The 16,445-nt window shown below is 43.4% G+C and overlaps 1 protein-coding gene across 2 annotated transcripts in view; it reads left to right on the forward strand.

The window, feature by feature from the left end:
* LOC118616867 (limbic system associated membrane protein) overlaps positions 1–16,445 on the forward strand; it is a 662,882-nt gene extending 646,437 nt beyond the window's left edge. Inside the window, exons 8-9 of one of the 2 annotated variants that reach the window (XM_036242369.1) lie at positions 8,960–8,992; positions 14,320–16,445. In XM_036242369.1, the coding sequence (XP_036098262.1) occupies positions 8,960–8,992; positions 14,320–14,417 (131 nt within the window). In that variant the 3' untranslated portion in view covers positions 14,418–16,445. The remainder of the gene's footprint in view (positions 1–8,959; positions 8,993–14,319) is intronic. The other variant, XM_036242370.1, reaches the window with a different exon arrangement.

A 16,445-nucleotide genomic window follows, 5' to 3' on the forward strand; every position in this document is an offset into this window, starting at 1 on the left:
GCATTTTCACGTCTGTTGGACTCTTAGGACCAGAAAGGCTACCTGTTGGCCTAATTGTGCAGACATGGACCAAAGCTGCACACTGTGTGGCAAGGGGCGCTCTTCAGGGTGAGTTTTCTGGATACTGAGAGCCTACGCTCTGGCAGAACTTCTAGAGAAAACTTTCAGCCCCTCAGCAGGAAGGCTGAATGGTAGGATTTTATTTTATTTATGGGGATGATCCAGCTGAGGAATAAAGTCACTGAGGGGGTCCAGAGCAGACCTGCCCCTACCAAGTTCTGCACTGTGGTGGTTGGTGCCATGCCTGCAGGCCCGAGGGTAGCTGGGAGTGTAAACCATTTTAATCCCTTATCTTCTTCTGTCCAAGGGCCTGAAAACCCCAGGAAATCTCATGAATTCACTTGTTATCTCTGCATTCCAGTTCCATAGGCCAGTCCTTGTTCATGGTATTTGAATGTTGTTGTTTTTTTTATTTTGAAACATACAAAATAAAAATACACATTAAATGGAATAAAGACAGTTATGAATCCTTTAGAAAGGAAATCTAAAATGTATTCCAAAAACACCCTGGGGCTGGGAAACAGAAAAAGAAGAAGAAAACCAGAAAGGATGTAACTCTCTAGAGACCTATCGAAACCTATGCTTTAAATCCATGTTAGCAAGTCAAATAAGTGAAGGCACAAAAGGCTCTGAAATGTATGTTTTTAAACATGGAAAATATAATCTACGTTGTACCAACAACTAAGTAGATTTGGGGCAGGGGGGCAGATTTTAATCTCATTTCATTATGAGGTGACTGGTCTTTCGTTCCAACAAGAGGTAAAAGCACAGGCTGGTACTGATGGGTATAATGGGTGCATTCTAGGCACAGGGGCAACACGCCTTGTTTCTTTAAGACAGAAACTGCGTGTCTGGCCCTGATACCTTCCCTGGTCCTTGATTCAAATGAGCTTGCTTCTGGAGTCTTGCTAACCTTACATAGATTTTTAGGTGGAATGGCCCAGGGAAACCCCTTTATTAAAGTTAGCCTCTTGTGCATTCTCTAACATTTTAATGCATTGATTATTAAAAATGAAACCTCTCAGGCTAAGTATGAAGCCCGCAGGATTTGAGAAAGCTGACTGGCTGTAAGAGACTTGCTGAAGCCCTCTCTGTACGTTGGGAGTGCTTGGCGAGACTGCTCTTTCTGGGGTGATGCCTATTGCCGCTGAGCAGAGCCCAGAGCTGCTCAAGTCAAATCATGCACCTCTACTTACTCTACAGGCACTGCTTTAAGCCTACTGTCAGAAGGACCTCATAAACCCACATAATACATTCTTTACTGCATCGTATTTCATGCTGTTAGAACTATGTTTCTTTCAAAAATTAGACCTCACCTACCTTAGCTTCTCTTTGGTTTTACTATAAGACATCAGCCAACTAAGAAATCAGGAGGCGGGGTGGGGGAGAAATTACGTCTTCTTGTAATGATGTCAACCCAAAGCCAAATAATCAGCATCTGATTAGTAACTTCCCCCGAGACTTAGAGGGTATTTTTAATACACTGATTTGTTTTTGTAAGTAGTTTTCTGTTCTGATAATAAATGTTACAAATTTCCATTATGGAAGAACTTGAGGATTTATGAAACTATAAAGAAGAAAATAAAGATCATATGTAAGCTCTTTCCTCAGAGATAACACCACGGATTGATGTAAACAGATGTTTGGTCTGACTGTCTGAGCTGTCAGCATCCTATAAAACATCCGAGTTAGAACGGCGACACTGTTCTCCATGTCCTGCCCTCTCTGAGGCTGGGCATGTTCCTGCGACTTGCTCAAGGTCACAGCTCAGGAGCAGCTCTCGGGCCCTGGGCCAGGGCTCCCTCCGCAGTGACGGGCACACAGCTCCCGGGTCCTGAACCAACCCTGACTCGTCTCACAGGGGATCTTAGACTTACACGGGACCTGCCTGTGTCACCCCAGGATGTCAGTAAGAAGCCCCCTTTCAGATGTGGGAGCTCCTGCATTCTCTCTGCAAATTGATATATTAACATGTTTGCTCTTATCAATGTGTCTTTTTTTTTTTTAATGAAATGACTTTTCACTTAATTTTTTTTCTCTGATTCTCTTCAGTATAGGACATTTGGTTTGTAGACAGTTAGTTCATTAATGAGACTAAGGAGTGAGTCTCAGATATCTTATTCGCAAGGGGAAATTATGTCAGCATTGGTTTCAGTTTGGATTTATTCATTCATTCAACAAGGAGTTATCACCATATGTCCAAGGTGACCAATATGCTGGTTAATCATTTGTGTCCCTGACGCACCCCAAAATAGCATCAAATATCCGAAGTTCACTGTAGGAGGAAAAACCCTTAAAATGATTTAAAAGCAAAGTGTAGGATTCCTTTTTGACCCAAGCCTAGCTAAGGGAGACCAACTTCCTTTCTCAAATATTGATGACATGCTAAGACGTCTTCATTTTCCAAACCAATTTGATATATTCTCTCAGTAGTTAGGATAGTAAATGGTCCATCTATGAATTCACTTGAAAAACAGGAATAGCCTTACTGTGGAAGTTTAGACCCACTTCTCTGCTTTGGTTTTTTCTCCCAAAACTAGTCCCAGAATTATGACTGTGATGCTCAGAGCACATCACTCTAGAAATATTAGGCATTTGAGTTTATACGACAGGAATACAGTGTGTGTGAGGAAATCAAAAACTCTGACAACCCAAACAGAAATCACAGGCGTATCTTCTTCTATGTCAAAAGAGAAAATAGTAATAATACTTGTAAGTAGACATCACTAATCCCTAAAGCCTCTGAGTACAGTGGAGAAACCTGCAAGAAAGAAATTAATAACTTTCAAAGTGTGTCTTTGAAAATTGAATTAATAAAAATGTCCCCATTTTAAGCTACTATAATAATAAAAGTTTTATTTTTTTTCAAAATCTTGACCAAAAAAAAAAAGGAAAAGTCAGAGCACAAAAAAACATAAATTCCACGGAGGAACCTTACAAACGTTATGCTTCAGGTCCTCAGCATCAGTGAGGGAGGAAGAAGCAGGTGGAATCTTCTCCTTTGTTTCTTTGATTAAATTTCTTCATGATTTTAAAAGCATCCCTCTCTCACTTTTTCCAGGCAGCTGAAGTATAAAATCCCTCTTGAATTTGGACCCTTCCTTTCCCCTGAACACATACTCGTACTAATTCTGGTCCCGGAGGGGGGAGGGGGGAAGGGGGAGGGTAAAGTGCTGTTAATTATTTTAGTTCTCTAATACGTCATTTTCAAAACCTGTGGCACATTAGAAGACCAGCCTTCTGGAAAGAGCTGTGTCTTACGCAACAGGGGAGGGAATGTTTTCTTGTTCAAATGGCTGTGGGAGATAAAAAATAAATAAGCTGCTCTGGCCGGTTTGGCTCAGTGGTTAGAGCGTCGGCCTGCGGTCCGGAGAGACCCGGGTTCGGTTCCCGCTAAGGGCACGTACTTCGGTTGCAGTTTGTCCCCGGCCCTAGTTGGTCGTGCGGGTGGCAGCCACTCAATGTGTCCCTTCACGTCGATGTTTCTCTCTCTCCCTCTCCCTTCCTCTCTCTCCCTCCCACTCTATCTGTACAAAAAATGGAAAAATATCCTCGGGTGAGGATAAAAATAAATAAATAAATAAATAAATAAATAAATAAATAAATAAATAAGCTGTTTATGTTCAAGTAAACACCCTGGCATTAGAAAAACTTTGCAAACAATATAAACCTCCAAATTCTGCATCCCCCAGGTGTGGGTGGGAACGAGTCTTGTAAGCAGAGGCTTGGAAGGAAGTTGTCAAAAGTCGAAGCACTGAAAATCAATTCCTGTTTTTTATGGCTTTGCTGTACCCTCATCTGCTTCCCAGATAGAACTCGAAGCAGGTAAAATGTCAAAATTGTTCATAAACATAGATACGAAAATTTTCTCAGGTAATACGGGAGTTTCCAAATGGTGAACTCTAGAGTTTCTAATGAAGTCTCTCTCGTCTTCACAATTCTGTTTTTAATGAGAGGGAGAGAATTACTCGTGCAACTTAATAGAAGATGGGAGATCAGGAAAAGAAAAACTTTTCTAGCCTCTGAACAAAAAAGAAGCTTGAATTTTTATTTTCTAAGGTTTAAATTTTCTTTAGCCATCAGGATATTCTTATTTTTTAAATATGTCTTTATTGATTTTAGAGTGAGAGGGAGGGAGAGAGAGAGAGAGAAACATTGATAGGTTGCCTCCTGTACCACCCTGACCAAGGATCAAACCTGACGGGAATCGAACCGGAGACCTTTAAGTGCATGGGATGATGCTCGACTAACTGAGCTATACCAGCCAGGGCCATGAGGATATTCTTAAATAAAGCTCAGCCCTCCAGAAAAGTTTCTACCTGCCAGGATTTGGGGACTGATGAAAAGGCCTCCTGGCCCCACATGGCTCTTCGAATGGTGAATCCCAACAGCAGTTTCTTTGCCTTGGGATACAAGGCATGGTGGTTCCAAAGGAGAATTGACTCTTCCCCTGCCTAGAAGCTTAGCTAAGGCAGCTCTTTTATTTATTTATTTAATTTTAATCCTCACCCGAGGACATTTTTGCATTTATCTTCAAATAGAACGGGAGGGAGAGAGGGGGGAAGAGAGAGAGAGAGAAACATCAATGTGAGAGAGACACATGGACTGGTTACCACCCACATAACCCCAACCGGAGCCAGGGACAAACTGCAACAGAGGTACCTGCCCTTAGTGGGAACTGAACCAGGGACCCTCCAGTCCGCAGGACGACGCTCTAACCACTGAGCAAACTGCCAGGGCACTAAGGCAGCTCTTAAAGCTGGGATTGATTCATTCACTTAGTCATTCATGCATGCACTTATTCATTCATTCATTCATGCACTTGGACATTTATTTAGCAACTCTACTGAACACTTACTCTGTGCTAGAGAAATACTGAGCTGAGGCTACAGTAGTGAACAGGAAGGCGTTGTCTGTGCTAGTGAGAGAGGCTGAATCAGCTTTTTTCATGCCAAAGGTTTGTCTAACATGGCTGGATGCAGAGTATCTGGAAGTCCAAAGTCAAAGACAGATTAGCCTAAATGAATTTGTCAAGATGCTTCCCTTTTCTAGCACTGATTTTCCCATGACTGCCTTGCACCTCCTCATTAGGAAGTAATATCTACGCATATGCTAATAATACTTCCAGAGAATTCTAGAACTTTCTCTGTACTGGACTCCCCCAAAGTTTTATCCATTGTAGTGCTGTAGTAGATTTATTTTTATTTTATTCTATGGACCTGCACTGCTACACTTACTTGTTAAGGGTGTTTGCTAAAGCAAGATAGATATGTGGAGAGAAGTCTTCCTGAAAGGCATAAATATCATGTTTTAGACATATTCTAACGAATGTGTCCAGGGGAGGCCTATAGAAATAATATCCCTGGCAAAGCTGTTTTTCTCAAGAACTTGAGATCACCTTTGCACTAGAAAAAGAATAATTTTAAGCTGTTAAAGAGATTTTTTTTTTTGTTTTTTTTGTCTATAAAAATAGGAAGACTCCTTTTTGGAGAGTAACATTTCAGTCCTGCTCTGACTGAAAAAAGAAATACTGCGTTTATTTTTCTAACTACTGCCACCTGGTGGACACAGTCTTTTCCTTTTAGACAGTACATAGGACCATGTCTTGGTATGACCACAAGATGGCAGGACACAACCAGGTTTTCAAAGAGCCAGGCACAGAAAATAGCAGGATTTTGCTCCTCAAAAGAATAATGTTCTCTTCCAACAGAATATGATAAGTAGAAAATAACAGTACGAAATAAGCATGCCACTCTTTTCCTAAAGACAAATGGAATTCCAAGTGTTAAGATCATTAGAATTACACAAACCAGTTCCTTTACTGCAATAGGAAAGACTTTCTACAATGTAAATGGTAAGCTAGTTTGCTTATTAAAGGTACTTCAAACAAATGTATATTTTGTATGATTTTTATATTTTCTTCATATAGCATGATATTTTGCCAATTCTTTTATGGCCTTTTTTTAAAATGAGCTATTTTTAACCACTTAAAGATAAATTAAGAGATCCGTTTAGAACATAAGGACTCTTATTCAAGCCTGTTCCAGTGACTAGTTAACGTGGGCACATCAATAGTTTACTTCTGACCAAAATGCTGCCTAATCAGTGCGCTTCCCTATCACTTCAGTGTGCTAGCTTCTCTCGATGTTTTGTTCATCTGTATTGTTGCAGTAGACTATTTATTTAATTTATTTATTTATTTATTCATTTATTTATTCATTCATTCATTCTTTGGACCAGTACGGCCATGGCTTACTTGTTAAGATACATTTTCCTCTTTCCACCAAACTTTTTACCACAAATCTGACAACTCTTATTTATTGAGCACTTACTTTGTGTCTGGCCGCATTCTAAGTATAGTATGATAATTAATTTATCTAATTGATAAAACAAGTTTATAAGAAGCATGTTGATCAAATTCATTTTAGAGATGATGAAACCAAAGGGAAGAGAAGTTAAGTGATTTTTTTTTCTATCTTGAACAAGGCCACTGGTCTCCCTACCTGCCCAGGTTCCTGAACAATTGCTTACAATTATTCCATGAGGCCAGGGGACCAGAAATGGAACAGGGGAAGTCAAGTGTTCCTTACATAAGGATGTTCCCATCAGGGATAGGCTCCTTTGGGTGAAGAGCACCATTCTGTGACCTTGAGAGGTCCTTACACATTCTAAAGGATGACACACCAAAGGCTTGACCAAGGAAAGAAGGAACGATGCACTTTGTACATCAGCAGAGCCAAACACTCCCCAGCCAATACCGAACCATTTCAATGTCCCATTGAAAACCCTAGAGTTATATAGACTATAGTTATAGAGTTTGATTTCAGAAAAATACTAGAGAGATATTGGGGAATAACGAGCTGGGTCCTGGCTGGAGAATTGGGAGCCTTGAATTATAGTCTCAGCTCTCCTCAGGCTGTGTGACCTTGGGTAACTGATTAGCCTCTCTGGGCCTCAGTTTCCTCGTATTGTGATGAGCATCTTTTCTATAATGCCATTTCAACAATTTTAAAGGCAATGTGTATTTTTTTTAAAAAGTTGTCAGAGCAGGATTGTGAAAGAAAAAAAGTGGTTGTGTGTTTAATGTACAAGCGAAACACCAGTGGGCCGATGATCAGGGAGGCCAACAGGTAGAGATTGGTGTTTCATATCTTGCTGGAATCTGGCTTCATGTGAGAGGGACATCAGATGCCGACTTCTGCTAAGAGAGGAACAGAATTCTCCTTCCATCCTTCGTATGGAATTCCATGCGGAAGACGTCCAGTGCTTCTGCAACTAATGGACTAGCTTTTTGAGGACAGGAGGCAGGTACAGATGACTGAGAAGTGCCTATGGAGGTCCACCAGGAATCACAATACACATGAGTATTCACACTGGACCTCCACATCCACCCCGCATCTGAGTAGTGTAGGGAGACTGTCCCCATGTGTACTCACAGCCTGGCTGACACTAGTTTTCTAATGCTGAATAATAGCCAAGCGTGTTCAAGATTTCAGACACTGGGACAATTGCACTCACTCTTCTAGCCATCCTAAGTCTTCCAGCAAACAGCATGCTCTCTGAGGGCTTTTCCTTGTGACCGCCTTTGGATGGGCAAATGAAGAATCTGCGAGGGAAGGGATTCATAGATTGCACTGAACCTCGGAAACTTGGCAGACCTGCTTTGGATCTGACCCTTTGTACTAAGTCAGAGAACAGAGAATTCAGCTACGCAGATTCTGTTTTAACAGAGTCTCAGACCCTCTGTGAGGAAGCTGCTCGGCATATTTATTTCTCGCCTTTCAGTGGTTCCCGGCCTTCTGCTGTGGCCCGGGGAGCCACAAGCAAGCGTGAGAAATGTCGGGACAGGGAGACAACTAGGGTGCAGTTCAGGAGGCTCCTCTGCTTCAGCGTCCAGCCACTGGGCTTCGCAGGGAAAGCGTCTTCTTCAGAGACGCCAGGCTGTGTCCTCCTCTTCATGCTTTGGGCTCCTGCGTTTGACCCACCTTCAGCTGGTTCTCAGATTCCGAGTGGTCGCCTGCGGGAAATGTTCACACTTATGTCTGCAGAGCTCGAAGGGGTGTGATGTAGTCGATAAGGGCCACTTAGAAGGGAATTCCAGTGTCTGACCTGTTGGAGCTTTTCCAGTCCTGAGATGTATTTCTGTGCCCAGCGAGCAGTTCCGAATGCCTAGTGCACGCCCGGCTCCCATCCAGGCACCGGACCGCATTCCTGATCGCGGCCCCTGCGGCCTCTCGGGGAGGAGACAGACTCCCTAAGGATGTGTGACGTGACGCCAAGTAGCGAGAAGTGCTGTTAATACTGGTGAATCAAAGTAAAGGAAGTAACATAGGGTACCGTTGTTTGATAAGGTGGTGGGAGAAGTCCCTCCTGAGTTGGTAACTAAAACATTTTTAGCAAAAACCTGAATGAGCCATGCGGAGATTGGGGGGGGGGGGGGGCGCATCCCAAGCAGATGAAACAGCAAGTACCCAAGTTTTAAAGTTGGAATGCATCGAGCGCGTTAGAAGAAAGAAGAGTGGGACCAGCCAGGGGCAAAATCGTAGGACGGTGCTGGGAGCCAGGCACATTCCAGTGTTTCACTGACTACAGGAACACGTTCGTGTCCGCGCCCCACCCAGAGTCTTGTACTTGTCTGCATGTACGACATGCAGCAGCGAGTATTTGTAGCTGCAGAGTGATTTTGCCACCCCCAAATGCATGTGTTTTCCAACCAGCCCATCTCTTTCCCTGTGCCTTTCTTTCTGTCTCTATCGATCTGTGACGCTACTGGAATGTGTGTCCACTCTCTCTCTCTCAGCCCCCTTTCGGTGGAGGGTACCAGACAACTTTTGTGCTTATCCCCAGTTGCTACAGAATTTTTTATCTGTTTTTGTTTTGCCAAATGTTTCTTTTTTAGAAATTGGCACCACCGTGCACTTCAAGCAAAAAGGTATGGTTCTTATTTCTAATTACCTTCTCCGATGTTAAAATTAAAATGTCACAGCCATGTGTCAGGGTCTTCCACAGTGGAGTTTATTTCATGTTGTGATAATAATTTCCATAACACATGTGTCACTATTTTTCCCAAATGGCAAACTTTCTCCTTCACGAGAAGGCCTGGGTCCAACCCATGTCTACTCTAGTGCTTTAGATCGTTATTCATTTTTCAATCTCTGGAACTGAGAGACGTTTCCCCCTCCCACCTCCCTCATCCTAAGTGTCCGCGGACACTTCTTGCAAAGCCACTCTTTCAGAAATGTTCCCTGCACACTGACAGGGCTCTCCAGAGAGACACTTAGCCTGCTTGACCATTCCTTGGTGGCTATTCTAGCAGATATGTTCCTAAGGGACATAGAGCAGGGTCTCCTAAAATGAAGCCATTGAGAACGTAGTGCTCCCTCTTGCCTCTGCATTCCCCCAGGTCTCCATCGACCTCGCCCCGCGGCCATGCGCCGGGGCTGCTGCATCTCCCAGGAGTTGCCCTTTGGTGCCTCCCACAGCCCCACACACTTCCATCGGCCATGTGGCACATAGTTCTAGAAATATATACATAGGAGCAACATTATTTGGGGCAAGAAGGTCTCAGCTACTACCCTCTTCAGCTCTTCTCTCCCCAGTGCCATGATAATCAGTTGCAGTTAAATCTTAAATAGTGGGACATATACTTCAGGGCTTTGGTGTGGGTAGAAAAATAAAGCACAGAATGGGGGTTTTTTGTTTTGCTTTGCTTTGTTTTCATTTCAGAGACCATTAAGATAAATTCCTAGCATCACCCAAAAGAATGCTAAGTATTGGCCTAGAATTCCAGAATTGTTCCTGGCAAAATATTGAATGCTGTTTTGATGGAAAAGATGTGATCATTCCAACTTCACTGTGAAAATATTTCAGCCCTACCCAAGACTCACTTTATAGAGAGGGGAAGTAATGCATAAAGAATGATGTAGGAGGAGCCCAAATTTAATTCTGAGACATGGTGCTCCAAGAAAACATAAATGTATCTCCTCTTCTGATCTGCTCCAGTTCATCCCCCATTCACTCGCCGAGAGGAAGCTGTGCTGGCCGAATGTGGACAGCAGGTGGCGCCAGAGTCCGTCTTTTTAGGCTTCCCTTAAACATGGCTCCCAGGACCCGAGGTGCCTTAGTCTGCACATCTGGATAATGTCTGAGAGAGATTTAGGAGGTTATTTTTCTCTTTCACTTAACAATTGTTAACTATATTGTTTAGGTTTTTGCCTTATTTTCAGTCACTCCGCCAGCCCTTAGTAATTCTAAGAATTCAAACTTAAAGTTGCCTGGCCTGTCTTCTTGTCTTGTATGGCTGAACTAGGTACAGGAATAAAACTATGATCAACCTCAGTTGCTTCGTGGATGAAACGATAGCCCAACAATCACTGAGGGTGTAATTAGTGATTGTTTTTGAATAAATATAGTCCCCAGCCCATGAAATGAGCCCTAGGTACCCAGGAGAAGCAACAGAAATGTCCGATTTGAATCACAAAGTGTCTCTAAGAGAGTGCTGTCTAAAGCAGGTGCTGAAAGTCACCTGTCCTTGCTTTGAGATTTTACCGGAAGACAAATCAAGTGACCCAGCAACCTGAATCAGGTTTGTAGTGTATAGACTTTGCCAAAAAAAAAAAAATTACTCATATTCCTCATTTTCAGGAGGTTATATAAATCTTGCCCTTAGTCACAAATTCCCTTTTTAAGCGTTGCCATGGCAAAGTGCAGTCCAGCGTGCACCTTGATACAGTCTCACTTATCATCCTGTCCTGGGGCTGAGAACCTTGACCTGGTGAGTTGACTCAAGATTTTCAATCTTGCTGCAAGTGAATTTTGCCCCTTCGGGTCAAACATTAAAAGCTTTGACTCAGTTCACAAACCAATCCTTTGATACAGGGGTATTTTGTGCCTTTCTGTTATCTGGACATCTATAGTCAAGAACAGTAATGATTCTGCTACCATTTATTGAATGTTCACCGGATACAACCCATGTGCGTACACACACACACACACACACATACACACACACACACACACACACACACACACAGAATGTGGCTAAGGACCAAGGTACAATATTTGCCTGTCCTGTGAAACCGTGTAGCAATTTTTGAATTGTGGTTCTATTTGCCCATCTATTCTTAAGGCTAGTTTATGTTTGCAGACTCTTGGTTTCATTCTATCTGTCGGTATAGAAAAGTATTTGCTAAGCAATCTGGTGTGGGAATAAGATTTACCACTTGCATTTCCACAAATAAGCAGGAATTTCATAACTGAACTGAAACATAATTAATGATTTTGCTGATTATTTTTTCCTGAAATGGCCATTAACTGAAGTATTCTCTGAGGCAATCATATATATGTACCCATAATTGCACACACCCTTGTGATAACTCCCCACCCTGCATTGTTTAGCCTATTTATTTACTCTCAAAACCAACTATGACGAGAGCAAGTCGTATAAGTACCTCAAATAGCTATAAGAGAGCACTTAGTAATAATCGATAGAGATGACAATCTCTTTAACAGAGCCTAAAAATCCACTTCAAATATGTTGTAACTTTATAAAGGATAAAATTAAAAATATTAATACAGTCGTATACTGGGAGCCCGTATATACAAGTAGAACATTATGAAAACATAATAGTTCATTCTCAATTATGTGTGTGAAAAGACCAATAATACCTGTGCATATCATATGTGTGTATATGAATATGCATATAACATATTCTTCTCTTTGTGTCTATGTATATATGTGTATAGACATTAACAAAATGTCATATTGAACATGTTTATCTTGGTTTATATGTGTTGTGTCTATATGTCGATGGAAATTTTGCTTTCTCAAATATTTATTACCTTCCCAGTAAAACAAGACTAGGCTTTTTAGACTTCCCTAGGTACCCCTCAACTGCAAGATGTCTGAATGATAATCTAGCCTGTCCCAGCACTAAAAATGAGGTTAAGAAAATAGGCAGAATTAGACTATTTCTGAAAACTTTCTGTTTCACACTATCTCTAGAGCAAAACAAAAATCATTTTTGATTAACCAGGCCTCAGTTTGTATGTAGTCCTTCTCTGCTTTGAAACGTCACTGACACACTCACTAATTTAAACAAATGTGCCCCAGAGCTCACCCACCTAAAGTGTACAGTGGAACTAAAATGGCCCCGAGGCCAGAGCCCTGGGGAGCCACCACTACAGGAGATTCAAAATGCCAAAGGGCCAAAGGGTGGAGTGGGGGACAGGGAGGGGCTGGGCTAGGAAGGGTGTGGAGCTAAGACTCAGAACATCTGGATTCTAGTGCCTCGAACACAATGACTAACCAGGTGCTTTAAACAGGAAATATGACCTTCTTGAACTTTAATTCCTCATGAAAGGCATAAACCTGAAGGTGTTAATATAATCCTATAGCCATTTAGAAAATTAGAGGCGTGATTGATAGAATATTTAACATTTTAATCTGTAATTCCATATCTCTACATATAATAAAGCTCATTTTGTACTATAACTATGCTGTTTGAAGTCTCTATATATTTATATATTTTTAGTAAGTAATATTTTTAATATTTCCAAAAAGGCATTCTAGTCCAAATATTCTATTGAAATCACTTTCTTTCTTTCTTTCTTTCTTTAAGATAATGGATGCCTTCATGTTGTTTTGTTAGTGTTGGCTGTTATTTTAAACAAACACAGACTTCACTTGCCAAACATTTGCCAAGAGACTCATCAGCACCCTTCAGTGGGTACCTGCACTGTGCAGAGGTGGCCCTGGAGCCTGATGCCAGGGACAGCCCGCACCCCAGCTGTGTGAACTTGTGAATGGAAGTGTCCTCTCCCTGCCACTGTCATCTCGCTGTGGAACAGGGCTCATTAGCACACCTGTCTCAGAGCACCTGTAAACCATTTAGACAGTACCTTGTAGTAAGAGCTGCATAATTGTTTCCTGGGTTTGTTTGGTGGTTGTTGCTATTATGATTTACAGAAAATGAAGAATAGGAGGACGTTTTTTTAATTGAATGCTTTCCCTGTTATTTTACTTCTGCTCTGGTATGACTGTTGACAATATTGGCAACATTCACACACCAGAGAATGCTCCCATTGCACTTAAACCATCATAAGTTTAAACGTACATGCACACACACACACACACACACTCACTCACACACATTTGTCTGCATCTGTGCCCTCAAAACTTCAAAGTGACCCATAATTGCAGTCACACCAGTCTTTCTCTTAAATGTCATCATCTAAGCATGTAGTCTTCAATCCCAAAGTCTTGGTTGTGAAAAATACTCATTTTTTTTTTCCCTTGTAAGGATCTGTATGAACAAAAAGATACAAAAGGAGAGAGTGGGCAAGCAAAGCATAAGAAACAAGCTCTCCCCACCTACGTTTTCTTTGCCAATCCTCTTCCTTCTGTCAACACACAGATCACTCCTGCACCTTCCTCTCCAGTCCAATCTCCCTCAGGATCTATAGCCACCCCCTCCCCCGCCAAATCACGTCCACATGGGGAAATCGAGGCTGGCAGCGGGCACAGACCGCTTAGGGTTGAGGTTGGGCAAGTTCAAGTCTCAGTTCTGTTTCTGCCTTGGGCCTGCCTCTTAACCTCTCTGGGTCTGTTTGTTTGTCATCTTCTGTTGTTATTGTTGTCTTTGCTTTCTATTTTTAAAGTGTCAAATAGAGAGTTTGGACCAGAGGACCCCCTGCTGCCTCTTCAAACTCCACAATGAGTTGACTTACTTTCCACCTTGCCGCTAACGTGTCACCAGTCACAAATATTACTTTGAAATGGTTCCCCTCCCTGTAACCAATAAATAATTACTGCTTCCCCCTGAGAAACAAGAGAGTCACAGATTGGTTCCATGTTTTATTGATGGAGATGCTGTGATAAATCGGCTGGAGGAGCCCGTGTCTGGCTGCTGAAGGACCCTGGCCAATGCTTGGAATCTTAATGAGCGCCCGCATCGGCTACCATGCCAAGCAGGGCATGCAGGAGGAGGCTGGGTGACCAGCAGCCCGCGGCACTGCCAGACACGTCAGTGATAACCAGTTTCAGGTCTGTTCTGATGACAGCATTTTGTATTTAGAGGTGTTTCGACCACTGATACTCCTTAAGATACTTATAGCTCAAGAAGGATTAAGAAAAGATTGTGAGCCTGAGCGTGCTGACTTGAGGTGCTGGTCCCTGGCAGGGCCTCCCCTCTGACAGGAACAGAAGTCAGCTGGAACGTAGATGGGCAGGTGTAACCATTCTCTTCTCTCTCACTGCAGGACCTGGGTCGGTGAGAGGAATCAACGGATCCATCAGCCTGGCCGTACCACTGTGGCTGCTGGCAGCTTCTCTGCTCTGCCTTCTCAGCAAATGTTAATAGAATAAAAATTTTAAAATAATTTAAAAAAAAAAAAAACACACAAAAATGCGTCACACAGGATACAGAGAGAGAGAGAGAGAGCGAGATGGGGGGAGACTGTTTATTTCACAACTTTGTGTGTTTATAAGTAAAGGGGGAACTACGGAAGAAGAAAACACGACATTTAAAACAATTTTCAAGTCCATCAGTAAACATTGGAGTGGGAGTCAGGGTGGGAAAGTCCTACCAGGATGCGTCGATCTGAACAGATGAATGGTGTCCGAAGACCACGCCGTGCTAAGGACACCCGGGTGTAAAAATGAGACCCAGGAAGAAGAACCAGATGGATGTTAACCCCCTCACACACTATCCTTCCTTCATCTTGTTTCATCCGTGAGGAAAAACAAAACAAAACAAGGTCTTGCCTTTGGTGTGTATATTGCCATCAACTTTTTCTTCTGTTTTTCTCTTGAGCTGACTGGTAACCATTTTCAGTGGAACCCAAGCTGGAGTCCTGTGTTGAGCCTTTATGGGGCTTTTCTGCCTCCACCCTCCCCAACTTTTACGACCCTCTCCTCCCCCCTCCAGTGTGTTCTATCTCCCCACATTCATCCCAGGAATCCCCCATCACTTCCCTTCACGCCCACCACCCCCGCGCTAGTCATGCCGCAGATGCTAGGCAGTGCCATTTTCATTGTCTCCACTGTGCGTGCTCGCGTCTCTCGCTCTCACGTGGGTGTACATGTGTGTGAGCGTGTGTGTCTCTCTCAAGCATGCCAAGGGAATGGTCCATGTGTACATAGACTTCGTGCTGTAGATACTGTCCCGCCTTGTGATTGTGAGACGCGGCTGTGGCACGTGGCGGGGGGACGAGGGGGGAAGGAGGCCAGGAGCGAGGCCTTCCCCACCGCGGCTGTCGCACGACATCAGTGTGTACTCAAACCCAGCTGTGCCCTTTCCGAGCGCAGACCCTCATCTTTCTCCTAGTCCAATCATCAGAACCCAGTCGAGAGTCACTCAGAATATCACTGTCAATGAAAGTGCCTACTATGGATGGGGTGAGCAAACAGTAGAGAGGATCGGTGACGTGGATGAGGCGACCTAGGAGAGAAGGTTTCTGATTTCACTCTAGTTCCAGGCCTGAGGGGTTCGCAGCCCCGCTGGGTGTGGCAGGCTGGGTCCTGCTCCGCCGCAGGGGCGCGCAGCGCGTGCTGAGCAAATCCCCAGACGCAGGAAGGTCTCCGAGTGTAACTCCCAATGAAAGGGTGAGGAGCCCTGTGTTGCCCCCTCCCTCGTTGTCAAATAACACTGCATTCGCTCCATGATTCCCCTGAGCAGAGATTGTTTCGTATTTCTGGTAAGATAACAGTGAGAGCCAGCGAAGCAGGAAAAGCGGACCACTGCGCAGGTCCTTCCCCGGGCTGTAGGGGTGCTGACGGTCCAGTGCAAAGCGGTGACCACCGACAGGCACCGGCTGCTGTGCTCCTTTGCAGACTGTGCTGGATTCTAGGCTAATACTTGGTTTGGCTGCCCACGCCGGCCCCCTCCTGCCCCGCCGGCCGCTGATCATAGTAGTCCCCCTTTATCCTCGGCCAGGCCTCCAGGAACGGAATGATCTTCCGATTTCCCGCTCACTTTTGGCTTCTAGTCTCCTGGAAAAGATACAGTGGGGAATTCGCTGTTTAAGTCTACATCCACAAGCATCATCTCGCCATTAACACTGAACTGTGAGTTAGTATCTTAACCAAGAGAGCTGGGGAACGTGTAATAATTTACGCAGACATTGTATTCTCACCACATAGCTTGGCATTGTCACCACACCAGGAAGGATTGTCTTAGGAAAGGCTCTACGTGGGTAGATAGCTTTGCCAGGAAACCAACCCTAGGAGGGACATTGGAAGTGACTCAGTTTATGAAAAGGACAGAAGATTATTATTGAGGTCGTAATTGAAAATATTTTAGCAAAGCCAAATATGGTACCTCACCAAGATTTGAAACCTGGAAAATAGCTGTTCTGTGATATAAAACAGGAAACGTCTTAACTGC

Source organism: Molossus molossus, unplaced genomic scaffold (assembly GCF_014108415.1).
Source record: "Molossus molossus isolate mMolMol1 unplaced genomic scaffold, mMolMol1.p scaffold_m16_p_5, whole genome shotgun sequence".
Lineage (NCBI taxonomy): Eukaryota > Metazoa > Chordata > Mammalia > Chiroptera > Molossidae > Molossus > Molossus molossus.